The following is a 21014-nucleotide window of genomic DNA, read 5'->3' as shown; positions in this document are numbered from 1 at the left end:
TATCGATCTATACATACGCACATACATACATACACATACACACACACACACACACACACACACACACACACACATATATATATATATATTATATAATATATATATATATATATATATATATATAGATAGTATATATATATATATATATATATATATCGAATTGATGCCTGTATTTAAAACATCCAGAATCTCGTCTATTGTTTCCATTATTATTCCAGAAGTCTCAAGAGGGAGAGAGTGAGAGAGAGAGAGAGAGAGAGAGAGAGAGAGAGAGAGAGAGAGAGAGAGAGAGAGTGAGTGGTGAGGTATGGCCCTTGAACACTGGCTATCTCTCCTTGGTTTCATCTTTGGGATGTTTGAATTTCCAAGTTTATTATGATGTGGTTCTTCAGTGGCTCTCTCTCTCTCTCTCTCTCTCTCTCTCTCTCTCTCTCTCTCTCTCTCGCCTCTTCGTCTCTCTCCTCTCTTCTCTCTCTCTCTCTCTGTCGACATATGAGAGAGTGAGAAATCTACGAAAAATGTCTCAAAACTTGGTATGTAAAAGAAAGCTTTTCCTTTAGAAACTAGAAATGTTCTCAACAAGTTTATTATCGTCCCTGCTTTCCCTCTTATGATGGCATCGCCATTTCTGTACAATAAAATGCATCTCTCTTCATTTTCCTTTATCCCTCAGAATCGAGGAGCAACGACGGAGCTGCCTCACAAGTGGCACTCGGGAAGTCCTCCTATCACACCCCCTTTGAGTGCTTGTTTACAAAGCTCTTCTTAATTGATCATCTGGCCTAGATGATGCAACCGGCGACTGTAGCTACACACATTCCCAGCCTCTGAGTCATTCACCTGATCTCTGGCCTGATGCCAGAGAGACGACGTTCTTGAACAGTGGACTGAGTCACTGTCTGGCTGATGCGTCCTCTTGAGAATTGGGTATATAAAGACCCAGGGCAGCGAGGGAAAACCAGTCAGAGCGATGAAGCAAGGTGTAATCTTTGTTTTCTTTTACATCCTGACATGGGTGCATTTCACCCACTGTCAGGATAGGACAGATGTTCTCACGATGGAATTTAGGCTGCTTAGGAATGCCACATTGAAAGGTAATGTAGAGATTCATCCACTGTTAACTTTTTTACTATCTCTGATTGTTACAGAAATGGAAATCATATAACTCTTTTAACAAATTCTATAGTCACCCTCAATAAGATGATTTTCAAATCATTGTTCTTTGTATTTTATTGTACAAACAACCTTTGTGTTGTTGTCTGTTTTTGTTTGAGGGAAAATCATTCAAGTCTACTTCCCTCTGATGCTTTTTATTTATTTATTTATTTATTTTTGTCAAAGGATTTGTTAGAAAGGCAAATTGGAGACTGAGTGTCATCTGGGTGACTGCAAGAACAGCGCCTTTCTCTGGACTTGGTCTTCTTCATTCTCTCTCTCTCTGCTCTTCCATCCTCTGCCTCAGTTGATGTGGGAGGGAGGGAGGGAGTAGTCCTGCTTGAAGGCTGGTTTTGCCCCACTCGGTATTCTGGGTCTACCCTGTGGCCTGCTGGGCTGCAGGGATTTTTCTAGACTACTTTTTGGCAACCTTGAAGTTTTTTTCTTGCCATAAGCTCTCATCTTGGTGCACTGTTCTTATATTCATCGTTGATTATGTCAATTTTTTATTTTATATATCAGGAAATTCTCTTTTAACTCATTATTTCAAGTTTTCTGTTACTCTAGTGCAGGTGACTTCATATTTGATGACCTCCAAGAGAAAATGTGTTTGAAACAAGCAGACTGTCACCAATGCAGCTTTTGTTATTTCTGGAGGTTTCATACTAATCATAGCAGGTCAACCCTAGTATCATTGTAGTGTCTATTTCTTATTGGCACCAGCTGAAGAGTGAGCTCAGTCTTATACTAGCACTGACCTGAACTGAGTGATCACAGATGTTCTAGCCTCTGGGCAAGGGCTTGGGAGTGGTTTTGTCAAACAGTTGGACTGAGCTCCAGGAAAACTCAAACCTATTTGATGAGCCCATCTCTGCACGTGGTTTCCCTTGTAACAGTTTTGTAATTTCCTCCATGACTGTACAAGCTGCTTACTTTACAGGGCATCCCATTCTTCTCATTCCAGTGGGATGCTACATTGTGAGGCACAGGCAGACTCACGCCAGGAGTCCTCAAGTCCTCTCACACTGTGGACGATATTCACTTTAGTCTTGTTGATGCAGATTGTCCTCAGTTTCAAAGGATCTGCAATGATGCTTTAAAGCAACAGGCAACATTGCCTTCGTTTTGCTGACATGTTTTGATGATGATGTGTATATCTTTATTGATCAGTTAAGATATTTCTCTAATTATTATCTTATCAATTTGTTTTCCCTTGTGATCACATATGTATGGAGAAATTCCTTGTACAGAAGCTGCTAGCCTTACAGATGAATGACACTTGAGGCTCTGTCTGTGTGAACAATGACTTATTTTAAATCAAGTCACTGAAATGAAACCGAGTCATTTCCAATTTCTTTCCAGGAATGGCAGACTTTAAGAAGCAAAATGAGATCCTGGAGGTACTCAAGGGTAAGGATCAATTCAATTGCCAGTTGACAGAGCAGTAACACCCTTTACTGTCATTTGCAGATGTTGCATTATTGAATTTTACCTCTCATGTAAAAACTGATAAATATTTCTTACCTTCCACGCAAAGTACTATCTGGTCTGCCTCTCTGCTCTCCTTTCAGGATTTGAAGACCTTCAGCAGAAGCAGAACGACATAATAGCGAAGCTCTCAGGTGAGGAATGAATCCATGTTCAGCTGACATAGCAGCAATGCCACTATTACCATCAAATTTCTTTGGAGATGATAGAATCCTACCTCTTATATGACACATCCCTAAGGTTTTTTCTCATCTTCAACTGAGAGGAATTTGTTCTTCATTGAAAAAAGCAATATAAATGTTCTTTTTGACCTGTTGTGCATCATTAGAGATGATTACCAACTTGTCTCACTCTGCTCTCCTATCAGGATATGAGGAACTGCTGCAGGAAATCCCAGGTAGGTCTCAGCTGCTAAATCCTGCGTCATTTCAAGGACTTGAGAATCCCTAAGTAATCGTGTAGGGCAAAAATATTCATTTTTCTTCAGTCATTTTACATTAATCTCTTAGAGTAGAAGCCATTCGTTGATCAAGCACGCAACGGAACTGTCACTTGTCCTCTGTGTATAAACTGAGGTGAAGAAAGAAATAGTGAATAAATAGAGCATCTTTATCTATTTCCTCGACACTTTGGACCCAATGAATACAGAGCCCTCATAAACTATGATAGGATGCAACCTATATCTTTCTTTCTAATGTTTAGGACTCTTCTCTTGGTTTAAAGATCTGCTGGGGAACACAAACTTCTCTCCATCGCCATAACCTTGAAAGGAATGTCTCATCTTCAAGAAAGAATCAGTTGCAAGAGCAAAGTCCATCTGGTCCCTTTCAATTTCCATCTTTTTCAGACTTGCAATATTTGAGTTTGTAATCATTACAATGAATTAACAATGACACAGATGATCTCATCATTCATCTTCCAAATGGAGTCACTGACAGCAAAACAAATTTCTTTTTGCAGGACTTCATCGTGACCTAGAACTCGTGAAAGGTACTTGTAACCAAGATAATATTTCAATTTTTTCATGACAACATAACTGCCTTTCTGTTCATCATAATAATCCACTTATTGTCAAATTATTCGAAACTGGGATGAGTACTATGCAATAACTTTGCTCCCAAATAAATCACCATTTAGAATTCTTAACAGAAGTCGAACTTTACAATTGTTTGCCTTTGTTTCCTTCAGGTGCAGTGAACAGCAACCAGGACTCCTTGCAAAGTAAGTGCATTTATTCATCAATATTATGGCAAGAAAACGTTGACCAGTCATGTGATGTCTGTTATCAGATTTATATATATATATATATATATATATATATATATATATATAGATATATATATATATATAATATTAATATATATATATGACCATAAATACCATGATGTAGTCTCTTACTCATAACACAACGATCAACACAAATTGTGAAGATGGATATTCGTAAACAGAAGTCATCCTTTAAAACAAAAATTAATTTTGGCTGTCATTCATTAAGAAGAAAATTGCTCTTTCCAGATTTCCATCATGAACTGGAACACGTGAAAGGTATTCTCAACCCCCTGTGGTTTTTTCTTTTTCTCTCTTTTTTTTATCCTGCAACTAAGCAAAACTGAATATGTTGATCTTGAGTGAATTTGAGAATAATGACCAAAAAATCGTGATAAAATCCCAAGTCTTCCTCGTGACAGATTCCTTTTGGAGACGAGAATGACAATATTTAGGGTTGGTGATAGAATCGAAGTTTATAAGAGACCTTTGGTGTTTTCCTCTCTTCAGGTGCAGTGAACAGCAACCATGACTCCTTGCAAAGTAAGTGCATTGATTCAGCGCATATTCAGGCAAGGTAATGTCAAGACATTAGTATAGATAACAACAACACATACTCTTAGGCATTGTTAGACCCTCTAAATCCAATATTTCCACTTTGTTTCATTCCTTATGTATTTATGAATATGTATATATATATATATAGTATATAGTAATATATATATAGATATATATATATATATATATATATATATAAGTCTATCACATTACCGTGATTCATATACATATATCGAACTACAAATGTCCTTTAATATCTAATTCGCTCTACCTCGGAATTAATATATTTTCATATATGTTTAACCGAGGGGGAATATATTAAGCGATAATAGAATTGGCGGGGTTGTTTGGGGCTTCACTGCCAGTCCTGGGATTGAGAGGTCGACGGTTCGCGTCTGTCGATCGCCAATTCTATTATCGCTAATAAATTTTTCCCCCTCGGTTAAACATATAGAAAATATATATTAATTCCGAGGTAGAGCGAATTAGATATTAAAGGACATTTGTAGTTTTATATATATATATAATATATATATATATATATATTATATAATATATATCATATATATATATATATATATATATATATATATATATATATATATATATATATGTGTGTGGTGTGTGTGTGTGTGTGTGTCAGATGAAAGGGGTTATAATTAATAATATGTTTAATATGCCAATGTGATGTGCTGTTCACTTTTAACTTCCCATAGAGAAGCTGATAAATAATTTCTGGGATGGCGTGATATGAAGATGTTTGTTTAAGCAGGTCAACGTCCGTCAGTTCATGGGATCTCGTTCAAGTGCCTTTGGAAACTGGCTGCAATCAGTTACATGGGGCATTGACAAAGTGTGAATTCATATGTACGTGCGCGCCTCTTCCATTCATAATGGCATCTTTAGCCAAGTCTATGGGGAGACTTATAGAGAGGTCCGTGGGAGAAAGGTAGAAATGCTGGGATAGCTCTGCGAAAGTTTATTTACTTCTGTGTGTGATATTCTGGGCTGTAATTGGTAAGTGTTACATTACTTTAGCCAAAGGGATGGCTAAAGAAATAGCTGATTAAGACATTAAAATACTAGGGGTTAACTGAGTTAGTTTGTATGTGAGACTTGGATTATTATCTTTCCATTGTTGAATAAATATTATATTTTTTATATAAGTTTAACTCTTATTTGATGACCTGTTAGAATGGAGAGAGAGAGAGAGACATTGCGAGTCGAGAGAGAGAGATAGAGAGAGCGAAGACTATGCCAGTGATCACCTCGAGAGAGAGAGAGAGAGAGAGAGATTGAGTATGTTATCAGTTTGTCTTGACGCTCGAGTTTCACGCATACCAAATATTAAAATACCCTTCGCTGGTAATAGGTATCAGGGTGGGTAACAGATTTGGTGGCAGCGGTGTAAGAGGCTTTTATATATTTCATAAGCCGTGGGTACGCCTCCGAAGAGAGTTTTTGGGATTGTGTAAAATTGTTAAAGTGTTAGATTTCAGTTACTAAGTGAGAGATAATGAAAAATATCTGTCCGTTAACTGTGGAAAGGGGAGGGGAAGGATTTTTACTAAAGTCATCAATTTTGCCCAGAGCGAGATGCCTCGAGACTCGAGAGAGCTGGGAACAGTCATTTAGAACTGAGACGTTGTGAGCGCATTCCCGAGACAATCAGCGTGTGTTATTAGCGTGTCTTGCGCAAATTCCGAGTTTTTTTTTCTCACTATGGAGGGGGTAAGTGTTAAAGAGCCTTTTATTAGTCCTGGGTTTTTTTTCCTGGAATAATTTTGTATAGTGGGATTGGTTTAGGATACCACATTTTCTTTCTCCATAGTAGCAGAAAGTGACGTGTTTTTCTTCATTGGCGCATGTTTAAAAGAGATGCATTCGTTTTTGTGAGTATGTATGAATAAGTTTTCATGCATGCGAAACTGTGCTTGAATTGCATTTTTTGCTTGGATACAGAGAGCGCCCAGTCGTTTTTACAGGCTCAGCATATTCTCTGCAAGGAGAAGGCGAGTAGTGGTCTGCCTCGGCGGTATTGGAAGGGAGGATACTAGTGATCTGCCTCGGGGGGTACTCAGACACTAGTCTAACGCCCAGGGGAGGGTGAAGTTCTCTTTTTTTTTCTCAGTGAAGGTGAACTCCTTCTTTTTTTCTTTGTCGGGGTATTGGGAGACGAATTTGCCCTTGACAATGAATTTCCAATGCCAAGGACATCAGCTAATAACGATTAGTTGATGATGTGAGATGCCCGTAGGGTCTTTTTTTTAGAAAGAGATTTTCTTTCTGTTGAATGAAGAGAAAAGGAAATGAAATGCATTGGATGTGGCGTAAGTTTTCCTTATGCTTTGGAAGGCACAAATATAATGGGGACACAGAGATTATCATTAATTTTATTGTGTTGGAGAGATTACTTTAAAATGGTGCTGAGTGATGGTGAATGCCGATGAGTGGTATTGTATCTGGTGTTGTATCTGATGATACCGGTGAGTGGTGTTGATTGGTGTTGATTGGTGTTGATGTTGGTTGGCATCATGGGGTGTGGCAATGGCAATATTAATACTTTTACTGGTGTGGAAATGGCAATATTAATGCTTTTACTGGTGACATGGGAGATATTTTTTATGGGAGATATTTTACAACGAATATTTCTTTTTACGGGAGACATATTTTACGAGAGATTTGAGATATTTCATGGGAGACTATTTAATAATTATTACAGATAATTAAATTATGGAGAATTATTACAATGAATTATGGGAGAAGTTTTGTGGTTAACTATTTACTGAGTTTTTATAACTTTAGAGAATATATCAGTCGTTCATGAGCGATGAATCTGGCTGAATCTTGATGAATCTGTGCTGAATTTTGCTGAACTTCTGGTAAATTTTTTGCTGAATTTTTGGTGAATGGACAAGCATTAACATTGGTGATGTTTTTTATACTAATACTGGTGATTTTGATGATAGCAATTTTGGTGATACTGATGATAATGATACTTCTGATACTGTGATTTTTTTTAATATATACTAATGCGGGGTGCTGTAATGCTATCAAGGGTGGTGGTGTTTTTTTTTTGAATTTGGGAGGAACTAACAACACATTTTTTTTGTTTTTCCTTTTTTATGAGTTCAGCAGATAATTGCTTAACATCTACGTGAGTCATGGGGAGATTTAAAAGTGCAGTTGATTTTTCTTTTCTCCTTTTTTAGAAGTTAGCCGTCGCTAACACAAGTTTTTTTTATCATGGGTGAATTTGAATTTATTTTTTCTCTCCAGTTTGTGCGAATTTTTTAGTATCTTAGTTTATGACTTAGAGTCATTATTCAGGAACATGTTTGTGTTTTCAGTTGTCTGATGCTGCAGAGAGATATATGGGAGAATTTTTGCATTTTTTTTAATGCATACGTAAAAGCACTATGTTTTTTTCTCTGGATATTTGTGTTCCAGAAAATATGAATTTCTTGCACAATACCTTTGTTGTATTTGTGACAACTTTGCCAGAGATAGGAAACATGGCTAAGTTCCTAGTGACTTATGTCGTAGTGCATATGGAGAAGTCTTGGCTTAGACACTCTAAATTTGGAGTTCTTTTATAATGAGTTTTGAGGCACATTGGTGATTTTTTTTAGAATTTCCTGGACAATTTCTATTTGCCGAGTTTTTGCCCTTTTTCAGCAGTTATGCTAAGGAGAGAGTTTATAGTTTTTGACTATAACATTGAGTTATTCTCTAGAGAACTGGAGGTATATTATTTTGCAGTTATAATTTGAGACATAATATATTGGAGATATATTTTGGCCATTTGATATTTGCCTATGGTGGTGAGAGCTATGTTTAGTTCAATTATTTTGCAGCCATTTTTGTTGCAAATGGAGACACTTTTGAGGAGATATGTGGCAATATTTGTGAATGTGTCAGCTGGATGCTTTAAGTGCATTTTTTTGGAGATGGGATTTCATCTTTTATCATCCTGCTTGGAGATATATTTTTTGGAGACTTGTTTTATTCCACATGGAGTTATTGGTGAAATAGAGGTAAGTACTTTTTATTTGCCGAAATCGAGGTGAACATTTTTTATTCCTGGAGTGGTGGTTTTTTATTAACACGTGGTTATTGGAGAAATCTTGGCTTAAACACTCTGAATTTGGAGTTCTGTTATAATGAGTTTTGAGGCACATTGGTGATTTTTTCTAGAATTTCCTGGACAATTTCTATTTGCCGAGCTTTTGCCCTTTTTCAGCAGTTATGTTAAGGAGAGAGTTTATGGATTTTGACTATAACATTGAGTTATTCTCTAGAGAACTGGAGGTATATTATTTTGCAGTTATAATTTGAGACATTATATATTGGAGATATATTTTGGCCATTTGATATTTGCCTATGGTGGTGAGAGCTATGTTTTGTTCAATTATTTTGCAGCCATTTTTTTTGCAAATGGAGACACACTTTTGAGGAGATATGTGGCAATATTTGTGAATGTGTCAGCTTAATGCTTTGAGTGCATTTTTTTGGAGATGGGATTTCATTTTTTATCATCCTGCTTGGAGATATATTTTTTGGAGACTTGTTTTATTCCACATGGAGTTATTGGTGAAATAGAGGTAAGTAATTTTTATTTGCCGAAATCGAGGTGAACATTTTTTATTCCTGGAGTGGTGGTTTTTTATTAACACGTGGTTATTGGAGAAATAAGAGGGAATATGGTGTGGTGTGGTTATTAATTAAATGGAGGAAATATTTTTATCACCGGAGTGGTTTTATTATTATTAATATGGTGAGTTATATTTATATATATGTGGGTGGCAGTAATCTTTGGCGGGTGACCTTTTTTGTGGTCATGGAGTTTTTTTTCGAGCCAAGAGAAGAGTTCTGTGGTTCTTTCTTTTTGGTTTCGTGACTATTTGGAGGCGAGTGGCATTACTGCATTGTGGTCCTATGGAGATATTGTGCATTTTTTAAGTTCACAAGTGTGTTATTTTGGAGGCATATAATAGCTGCATTACGAGTTTATCGTAGTTTTTTTTTTATCCCGAATAGGTGATAATTTTTTTTATAATTGGGCAGTAACATGTGAGAGATATGTCTTTAAGAAAAATTTTTGAGCACATTAGTCATATCCTGGAGTTAATTTAGTGAAATGTGCTTACTTCGTGTCAGTATAAAACCTTTTTCTTGAGAATCATGAGTTTCTGAACTTGCGAGTCTGACTAGACATTTTTTTGTGCTGCTGTTAGAGCACACGTGTCTGCAGGAGGATTTTTTTGCTGAAACCGCTGCAATGAGTCCGGTGTGCTGATTCTTTCCCTCTAGTGGTGATGGCTCAGAGTTTTGCAATGTCTGGAAATGTTGACCATAGCATTTCATGAAAGTTTATGTGTAAGAGTTGCTTTCTGGCCATGTACGGTCGCATGAATGGTTGCGATGGCAAAAATTCCGTAACTATACATGTGGCATTTATTGGGAAGAAGTGGGTTATGTATATTATGCATATATTATGTGTTTTGTGATGGGGAAGTTTACTTGTGATTATCTTTTTTTTTATTTTTTTCCTTTTCTTATGAGATATGTAATTGTGGGTTGAGTTTTAAATAGCATTTCTTTTTGGACGGATGATGTAATTTATCAGGATTGTGATTGACATAAATGGGCGTTTGACATTAAGTCTCATTGTAAGTAATATATGAGCAGTAAAGGGGTTTTTGCTGTTAAACATTGGAGATTTTTACTGATTTTGTGAGTTGCTGTAATATCAGAGATTGAGAAACATTTTTGATTTTTGGGTCTGGGGTTGTTACATGATTTTTTTTTTCTTGGGCTCATTACCTTTTTTCTTTTTTTATACTTGTGGGAACATTCGAGTTTGAAATGTGAATGCAGAAGTCCGTAGAGTTACTGTGAGTTCTGGATTGTGTGTGCTGATGTTTGAATTTGGAGAACTGAGTTAGAGAACTTGATATTTGTTTTTTCCTTTGCGAGTTGTGATAATGACTTATGATTTAGTGGTCATATTAAATGAGTTAATTGGGAGACGTTCAGTTAGTACTTTTTCTGAGTTTTTGAGGTCATTGTTTGATAGAAAAAGTATGTCTGGGGTTAATTTCTCTTTGATTGACCGATGACTTGACTGACATACTTACACACACCATAATTGTCGTTCCCCGACGCTAGCAAGACGTCCACCAGACGTGCAGAGATGTTACTGTCGTTTATCCAGGGTGATTACGAGAGTTTCTACGAGTCTACAGAGTTCTTCAGCACCTTTTTGATCTACAGAGGCCGTTAGAAGTCTTCTACAGGGAGGGAGGCATTCCATCTTCCTACAACTCGCTACAGTCTGTGCTGGAAGTTGCAGACAAAGAGGGATATTCAAGAATCCAAAATGCAGAAAAAATGTATACGCTTAGTGTTATGAGAGATGAAGCGTGATAAGACTTTACTTTGCGCTGCCAGAGACGTGCAGTTATTACTATTTTTTTTTTGAGCCAGCCAATGTTTTTTATGTATATAAGCTGTTTTTGCGACCAGTTAATAGGCAGGGGCTAGCAATTTTAGGTGGCCGAGCCCTGCCGGATGAAAGGGTTATAATTAATAATATGTTTAATATGCCAATGTGATGTGCTGTTCACTTTTAACTTCCCATAGAGACAGTCCGAAGCAATGACCTGAGAAAGCTGATAAATCATTTCTGGGATGGAGTGATATGAAGATGTTTGTTTAAGCAGGTCAACGTTCGTCAGTTCATGGGATCTCGTTCAAGTGCCTTTGGAAACTGGCTGCAATCAGTTACATGGGGCGTTGACGAAGTGTGAATTCAAATGTACGTGTGCGCCTCTTCCATTCATAATGGCATCTTTAGCCAAGTCTATGGGGAGACTTATAGAGAGGTCTGTGGGAGAAAGGCAGAATGCAGGGATAGCTCTGCGAAATTTTATTTACTTCTGTGTGTGATATTCTGGGCTGTAATGGGTAAGTGTTACCTAACTTTATCCAAAGGGATGGCTTGTTTGATATCTTGTAAGATGTTCCATTTTATTGACTTTGCCTTTACAATTGTGTGTGCTTACGAGTATGTTCTCGTGTCTTTGTAACAGGCATTTCTGGCAAGGGGACTGAGAGTCCTAGGGGGCCGAGGGTCCCGTGTGGAGAAGAGATAATTTGTGTGACTAATTACTGATTAAGACATTTAAATACTGGGGGTTAACTGAGTTAGTTTGTCTGTGAGACTTGGATTATTATCTTTCCATTGTTGAATAAATATTATATTTTTTATATAACTTTGACTCTTATTTGATGACCTGTTAGAATGGAGAGAGAGAGAGGTTGCGAGTCGAGAGAGAGAGAGAGAGAGAGAGAGAGAGCGAAGGCTATGCCAGTGATCACCTCGAGAGAGAGAGAGAGAGAGAGAGAGAGAGAGAGAGAGAGAGAGAGAGAGAGAGAGAGAGAGATCGAGTGTGCTATCAGTTTGCCTTGACGCTTGGGTTTCACGCATACCAAATATTAAAAAACCTTCGCTGGTAATAGGTATCAGGGTGGGTAACATATATATGTGTGTGTGTGTGTGTGTGTGGGTACATGTGTGTATGTGTGTATGTGTATATATATGTATACCAATGTCAAATGGTGAAATCTTCACTAATAAAAACCCAGATAATAGGATTAACCTCTCCAGTGGACCTTGGGGTTCAGACCGAATAGATAACATCTTTCTTAAGGCAACGATAAAGCAGATTAAGACAATAAATAGAAACCATGATGGATCAGCGACATCCTCAGGCATCACCTAAGGACATCATATCTCCTGCTATACATTTTCTCTTATGAAACTCCTTCTGTCATTTACTGCTTGATAAGGGTGCATAAAAGTCCTTCGAAATATAGTCCTTAGATTTAGAACATCGTTTTAATGGGCCTTTTATACTTGATACGTATCCCATTTTAACAGAAGAATTTATTTACATGTGTATACATGAACATATATATATATATATATATATATATATATTATATATATATATATAGATATATATAATATATATGAATATTATATATATATATATCTTATATTAATTATATATATATAATATATATATATATATATATTCATTGAATAGAATGGCTTTCTCACTGTTAACAACTTTTTTGAAATTGCTTCATATTTTCTAATTATTTTCTTTACTTCATTGTTCAGGTTACTAATGGACACATAATGGGGTTCTTCCATTTACTCCAGTATTTTTACACGCGACAGCTGTTTCGTCAACCTATACGTATTGTAGGAGGCAGCCCTTCAACCGAGTGGAACAAAACCACCACACGTGGACAGCGCAACACTGACATTCAGTGAATTAAACATATATATGTAATTAATATATATATGTAATTAATACATTAGATGTATAACGTGTATATAATAACTTACTTTCAACTTTTTATATAATTTCTGTGTTAACATATTTATTTATTGTCTTATTTTATGTTTCCCTATAGTCTTTTGTAATACTTAAAACTAGGTATCTGGCAATTGTACTACCTTTCCGTCCTCATGACGTCACAAAACGCATGTAGGCTCATATTTGTATCAGTACGCTTGATAACGTCAATACGTATAGGTTGACGAAACAGCTGTCGCGTGTAAAAATACTGGAGTAAATGGAAGAACCCCATTATGTGTCCATTAGTAACCTGAACAATGAAGTAAAGAAAATAATTAGAAAATATGAAGCAATTTCAAAAAAGCTGTTTAACAGTGAGAAAGCCATTCTATTCAATGAATGTTGTATCCGTGAAAAATTGTGCCCTAGAAGTATTAATATTAAGTATTATATAGATATATATATATATATATATATATATATATATATATATATATATATAGTATATACATAAGCAAATCCTACAGGAAAATGATAGTCAGAAATCCAAGCGCTTTCGGCTAGGTTTGTGACCGTGTGATATCCGATAATCCTGGATTATCTCTTTTAATTTTTATCCTTTTGACAATTAACCATCTGGTATTCTTGATCTTGTTTTGTACCTGAGACCTTCTCTCCAATTGTACTTCATTAACTCCTTGACAATGTCTGAGTAAAGACGAAACCGCTTGGATTTCTAACTATCATTTTCCTGTGGGATTCGCTTATTTATGAAGTCACGTGCATCTGCAGTGATTTTTTAAGTATAATATATATATTATATATATATATATATATATATATAATATAATATATATCTATATATTATATATAGACTACAAATGTCCTTTAATATCTAATTCACTCTACCTCGAAATTTAATATATTTTCATATATGTTTAACCGAGGGGGAATTTATTAAGCGATAATAGAATTGGCGGCCGACGGGCACGAACCATCAACCTCTCAATTCCAGGACTGAAGCCTTAGCCAACCCGCCACTGCGTCGATGGTTCGTGCCCGTCGGCCGCCAATTCTATTATCGCCTTAATAATAAATTCCTCCTCGGTTAAACATATATGAAAATATATTAATTCCGAGGTAGAGAGATTTAGATATTAAAGGACATTTGTAGCTCGATATATGTATATGAATCACGGTAATGTGATATGACATATATATATATATATATATATATATATATATATATATATATATATATATATATATATATATATATATATATATATATATTATATAAAGATAGATAAGATAGAGAGACAGATAGATAGATGGATGTATAGATAGACAGAAGACATTCATCGATCAAGCACACAACGGAACTGCCACTTGTTCTCTCTTTATAAACTGATATGAAGAAATAGAAATAGTGAATGAATCGGGGATCGTTATTTATTTCTTCGACTTTTTGGAGCCAATGAAAACAGAGCCCTCATAAAGTTTGATAGGATGCAACCTACATCTTTCTTTTTTATGTTTAAGACTCTTGGTTTAAAGATCTGCTGGGGAACACAAACTTCTCTCCATCGCCATAACCTTAAAAGGAATGTCTCGTCTTCAAGAATAACTCAGTTGTATGAGTAAAGTCCATCTGGTCCCTGTCAACTTCGTCTTCTGAGTTGAATGGCCTTTTCTAGCCTTGTCCACCCGTACAGTCGTCCGGTGTAAATCTTCACCTTTGAGGGAATTGATGCTGGAAACAAAATCGCTGATATTTGCGCATATATGTTGCGGTTTCCATCAATAAAGTCTGTGTTTTTGAAACTTTGCTTTCTATTTTCAGAAATGCAGAAGAAGCTGGGCTATGTGGAGAACAATATTGAAGGTAACTAACACAATCTGCTCTTGACTTGTTCTATTTGAGTTTGTAATAATTATAATGAATTGACAATGGCACAGCTGATCTCATCATTCATCTTTCTATTGGAGTCACTGACAGCAAAACAAATTTCTTTTTGCAGGACTTCATCGTGACCTGGAACTCGTGAAAGGTACTTGTAACCCAGATAGTAATATTCCTCTCTTTTTTTCATGACAACATAATTGCCTTTCTGTTCATCATAATAATCCACTTTTTGTCAAATCATTCGAAACTGGAATGAATTCCATGCAATAACTTTGCTCCCAAATGAATCACCATTTAGAATTCTTAACAGAAGTCGAACTTTACAAGTGTTTGCCTTTGTTTCTTTCAGGTGCAGTGAACACCATCCAGGACTCCTTGCAAAGTAAGTGCATTTATTCATCAATATTATGGCAAGAAAACGTTGACCAGTCATGTGATGTCTATTCTCAGATATATATGACCATAAATACCATGATGTAGTCTCTTACTTTTAAAACAACAATCAACTTAAACTGGGAAGATAGAAATTCGTAAACAGAAGTCATCCTTTAAAACAAAAATTAATTTTGGCTGTCATTCATTAAGAAGAAAATTTCTCTTTCCAGATTTCCATCATGAACTGGAACACATGAAAGGTATTCTCAACCCCCTGGAGTTTTTTTCCTTTTCTCTCTTTTTTATATTTTGCAACTAAGCAAAACTGAGTCAGTTGATCTTGAGTGAATTTTGAGAATAACAACCAAAAATTCATGATAAAATCCTGTCTTCCTCGTGACAGATTCCTTTAGAGATGAGAATGACAATATTTAGGGTTGGTGATAGAGTCGAAGTTTATAAGAGACAATTGGTGTTTTCTTCTCTCCAGGTGCAGTGAACAGCAACCATGACTCCTTGCAAAGTAAGTGCATATTCAAGCAAGGTAATGTCAAGACATTAGTATAGACTACTACAACACATACTCTTAGGCATTGTTATTCCCTCTAAAGCCAATATCTCCGCTTTATTTCATTCCTTATGTATTTATGAATATTATTATATATATGTATATATATATATATATATATATATATATATATATATATATATATATATATATATATATATATATATATATATGTATATATATATATATCTCATAAATAAAAAATAAAGACTGATAATATGTATCGTTGTGAATGTAAAGATTGATCACAATTTAACCCAATAACCGTTTGCTATGGGAAGCAGCTTTGGTGCCCCAGCTGTCAGCCAAGAGTGCGGGCAGCAAACATTGACGCTAACAAACCTGTCAGCAAATAGTTAAAAACACATGACAACTGTTCTCCCGGACGCGCTATCTTTTGAGTGCAGGGTGGCTACATTAGCTTATTTTCCGTTTTTGTATCTTATTCCATATACTTTAACTCATATAAATCTATTAACATACATACGGCCGTTCCCTTTAACCACTGTCACGTATTTATATGTCTGCTCTTTCCAGCCCAAATAATAATAATAATAATAATAATAATAATAATAATAATAATAATAATAATAATAATATATAATAATAACAATAATAATAATAATAATAATAATAATAATAATAATAATAATAATAATAATTAATGATAATAATGATAATAATAATTTATCTCTTGGCTATAGGATTATCAACGTGGGGCCATTGGAAAATAACATTCTCTTAGAACAGACACACGTGCATTTTTTCGTGTAAAGAGGTTTATTCGTTGTACATAAAACCCTTTCTTCTTTTGACGCTCTAGAATTTGTAAATAACAGGATACAACAATTGCCCTTCGAAATTTTGCGCTTACAAATCATCAGATTTTCCTTTGACAAGCCATAATAATGGTATGTAATAAAGTTGATTCCAAAAGATCTCGCATTTTGTAGTCCGTATAATCCAGTCTTTGGGCTGAAGCTAAAGCTAGGTTTTTTTTATGAATTCTACATCATCCACGATGCATGTCCGTTTTGTACATAGAAAAAAAAGTGAGATTATATATTATATAGATATATATATATATATATATATATATATATATATATGTATATATATAAGATTATATAGATAAATATATATATATATATATATATATATATATATATATATATAGGGGAAGCACACCAACAGGTCAAGGAACTCATATTTATTAAGTTGCAACGTTTCGAAGCCAACCAGCAGGCCTCATTTTCAAGCTAAAAAGTAACAATATCTAATTAGTACAATAAAATTAAGCTACAATATTAAATACACAATGTAAAGTACAATAAAAACAATCACAGTTAAAAACACAAATAAGGACCAACCGTTGAGTGTGAAGACAGAGGAAGGACTAACAAAAAACGTAAGCAGTTCACGAGAGGTAAAGAGGTGTAGACGTGGCATGGGTGTTCAGTGAGGGGACCAGTTTTTTGATAAACAAAGATTCATTAATTGTTAAAACCTTGTGATTGGAAGCTCTGCCCAAAACCTGAAAGTCGTTGTACTGGATCGAATACCTACATTTATCGGTATGATCCCTTATGTTGGAAAATTCGGGATTCGAAAGCTTAGTGCCAGTTCTATAGCTGATAGCTCTATGACTGTCGATTCGGACCTTAAGTAACCTATGTGTCGATCCAATATAGGTTCCTCGATTACATCGAGGACAAGTAAACTTGTAAATGACACATGAGGTCATCAATGGATCCAAACGGTCCTTGAAGTTGAAAAGGCTACCGATATTCAGTGGGTTTGTAGGTATAATTTTGATTTTCATGGCAGGGAGATGACCAGACATTAAAGCGTGGAGTTCCTTATATAAAGTTGTATTGTGAATAAAAGGAAGGCTAGCATAGAACGGTAATTTAGGAACGTGAGGAGTGGGATGACGTGGAACAAAAATATTATTTAAAAATTTGGAGACATGCTTAAAGAACAACTGGGTGGGAATGCAGTTGCTGTTAAAATATTTTTGCAAGAATGTGACTTCATTGTGAAAAGATTGCCAACTAGAAGACAAAGCAAAGGCTCGGTGAAGCATGGTTAATAAGGCATTTATCTTAAAATCAAGAGAACAAAAACTATAAAAATTTGTACCAAGACCAGTGAATGTCTTTTTTCTAAAAACGGAAGTTGAGAAGCCATTAATAAATATGAGTTCCTTGACCTGTTGGTGTGCTTCCCCTACCTTCATTGTATAGTCTGGTTTAGAGAAACCTCCGCCTGTTTAATATATATATATATATATATATATATAGATATATATATATATATATATATATATATATATATATATATATATATATATAAAGGTTTTTTTGCCACGAAGGAAAAAATGAAAAAGCGAGATAGCCAAGTACTTTCGGTCCTGTTCGGACCCTTTACTGAGGCAAACTGATTTTACAAAGAACAACATAGTCAAAAGAAGGCTTAATATACAAACTGACACTACCAGATTAGCCATAAGGCGATTTTCACTCTATCAGAAAGGAGGAGCCCCCAGAGGCTAGCCACACCTTGAAGGATACCAGTGATTCTTCCAGAAAAACAGTACATTTTGGAAAACACCGGAGCATATACAATTTAAAATCATGAATTTTTACACAAATTTTTCCAACAAAAATTATTATTAATGAAAAGACGAAAGAAAATATAAATATATATATATATCGAGCAAGAGAAAGAGGGAGAGAGAATATCGAACCAGAGAGAGAGAGAGAGAGAGAGAGAGAGAGAGAGAAAGACAGAGAGAGATCGAGAGAGAGAGAGAGAGACGAGAGAGAGAGAGAGAGAGAGAGAGAGAGAGAGGAGAGGATAATAACTATACCAATGTGGGACTAATTTATTAGTTTTAAATTTTATTTATTTTGAGATCATTCATAAACATCTTACAAATATATGGGTCCAAATGGTACATTCCCAGACTAAGATTTAGGTTGTTTTTATTAGTGATTTGTATAATTGCCGATTCCAGTAAATTTCTTGAAACATAATCATTAGATCTAGCAATTACTGAGGTATCACCCCAATTAATACAATGAGATTTTTCACTCAGATGGATAAACAGTGCATTTGAAGTCTGGGCTGTTCTAACTGAATACATATGCTGCTTAATTCGAACACATAAATATTTAATTGACTGACCAACGTAAAACGATGGGCAATCCTTACAAGGAATTTTGTAAATGATGTTGTTATTTGTTACGGGACTATTCTTAATTAGCATATCTTTAATGGTATTGTTATAAGAGAACACTACATTAACATTAAACGATTTAAATATTGATTTTATGGTTTCAAATCCACGAAAATAAGGTAAGCTAAGTACATTTTTAGGCATTTCTTTTTCATTAATAGCAACATTATAAAACTTTTTGTGAGCTTTTTAATAACATAAATCAATTAAATGAGGTGGGAAGCAGAGATCGTTTCCTATCTTTTTTATGTATTCTATTTCTTGATCCAGATATTGTGGACTCGTGATACGCAAAGCGTGTAGGAACATAGAAGAAAAAATTGAAATTTTAATATTAAGATGGTGGCCAGAATAAAAATGTACATATGTTAAATTATTTGTGGGTTTTCTATAAATACTGAATTTGCATTTGAAAGAATCTCTATGTATTAATACATCTAGGAAAGGGATGACATTGTTATTTTCAATTTCAATAGTGAATTTTATGGATGGCACTAAATTATTCAATTTAGACAATAAATCATTTACATCGATACCACCAGGTAATACTACTAAGATATCATCGACATATCGGTACCATTTTAAGGGGATAAGTGTGATATTCGGGAGGTGTTGTCTCTCAAAAAATTCCATATATAAGTTTGAAAGGAGAGGTGATAAAGGGTTACCCATGGCCATACCAAATATTTGTTGACAATATTCTCCATTAAAAATAAATCTGCAATCACAAATACATAACTTAATCAAGGAAATTATGTGACTAACGGACATAGGCAATTCATGCAGTACAAGTTCATTACTTAAATATTCTAGCACAGAGTCAATAGAGACTTTTGTAAACAAAGAACATACATCAAAACTGACAAAAATATCGCTAGGGTTTAGTACAATGTTATTTAATTTTTCCACAAGATCAAGAGAATTCCGGATGTGTGAATTAGATACAGTTCCTAGTAGCGGGGATAACAGTTTAGTAAGATATTTAGATAGTTTATAAGCAATTGATCCAACAGTACTAATAATTGGGCGCTTAGATTTGTTTTCCTTATGAGTTTTGACTAGGCCATATAAATAAGGTAATGAGGGACACTTTACAGTTAACTTACAAAAAAAGTTCTTTTTCATCTTTAAGAATTTGTTTGATATTGATATTAAAGCTTTTTATTACTTGGTCCAACGGATTTTTTGCGAGTGTTTTGTAAGTTATTTCATCCTCTAGTAAAGTATGCATGCGTGATATGTAGTCAGTTTTGTCAAGAACCACTAAACTATTGGATTTATCAGCCTTGGTAATGTGTAAGGTATTATCATTCTTCAATTCTTTTAAACATTTTCTGTAGCGAGCGGGGAAGTTATTTTCATGGTAGGCATGCATAGCTACAGAAAAAGTTTAAAAGAATTGAAGAATGATAATAGCTTACACCTTACCAAGGCTGATAAATCCAATAGTTTAGTGGTTCTTGACAAAACTGACTACATATCACGCATGCATACTTTACTAGAGGATGAAATAACTTACAAAAAACTCGCAAAAAATCCGTTGGATCAAGTAATAAAAAGCTTTAATATCAATATCAAACAAATTCTTAAAGATGAAAAAGAACTTTTTTTGTAAGTTAACTGTAAAGTGTCCCTCATTACCTTATTTATATGGCCTAGTCAAAACTCATAAGGAAAACAAATCTAAGCGCCCAATTATTAGTACTGTTGGATCAATTGCTTATAAACTATCTAAATATCTTACTAAACTGTTATCCCCGCTACTAGGAACTGTATCTAATTCACACATCCGGAATTCTCTTGATCTTGTGGAAAAATTAAATAACATTGTACTAAACCCTAGCGATATTTTTGTCAGTTTTGATGTATGTTCTTTGTTTACAAAAGTCCCTATTGACTCTGTGCTAGAATATTTAAGTAATGAACTTGTACTGCATGAATTACCTATGCCCGTTAGTCACATAATTTCCTTAATTAAGTTTTGTATTTGTGATTGCAGATTTATTTTTAATGGAGAATATTGTCAACAAATATTTGGTATGGCCATGGGTAACCCTTTATCACCTCTCCTTTCAAACTTAT

The 21014-nt window shown here is 34.9% G+C and overlaps 1 protein-coding gene across 15 annotated transcripts in view; it reads left to right on the top strand.

Annotated features, from left to right (window-relative positions):
• The first annotated feature begins 966 nt into the window (after positions 1–966).
• Positions 967–21014, top strand: part of LOC135218573 (protein kinase C-binding protein NELL1-like) — a 57871-nt gene continuing 37823 nt past the window's right edge. For 5 of the 15 annotated variants that reach the window (XM_064254971.1, XM_064254969.1, XM_064254968.1 and 2 more), the window contains exons 1-12: positions 967–1094; positions 2727–2777; positions 3011–3040; positions 3604–3633; positions 3832–3864; positions 4159–4188; positions 4420–4452; positions 14686–14727; positions 14864–14893; positions 15098–15130; positions 15354–15383; positions 15614–15646. In XM_064254971.1, coding sequence (XP_064111041.1) covers positions 971–1094; positions 2727–2777; positions 3011–3040; positions 3604–3633; positions 3832–3864; positions 4159–4188; positions 4420–4452; positions 14686–14727; positions 14864–14893; positions 15098–15130; positions 15354–15383; positions 15614–15646 — 499 coding nt within the window. In that variant the 5' untranslated portion in view covers positions 967–970. The remainder of the gene's footprint in view (positions 1095–2726; positions 2778–3010; positions 3041–3603; positions 3634–3831; positions 3865–4158; positions 4189–4419; positions 4453–14685; positions 14728–14863; positions 14894–15097; positions 15131–15353; positions 15384–15613; positions 15647–21014) is intronic. The other 10 variants (XM_064254976.1, XM_064254973.1, XM_064254967.1 and 7 more) reach the window with 7 other exon arrangements.

This window comes from Macrobrachium nipponense, chromosome 9, assembly GCF_015104395.2.
Source record: "Macrobrachium nipponense isolate FS-2020 chromosome 9, ASM1510439v2, whole genome shotgun sequence".
Taxonomy (NCBI): domain Eukaryota; kingdom Metazoa; phylum Arthropoda; class Malacostraca; order Decapoda; family Palaemonidae; genus Macrobrachium; species Macrobrachium nipponense.
This window is presented reverse-complemented; position numbering and strand designations above follow the sequence as displayed.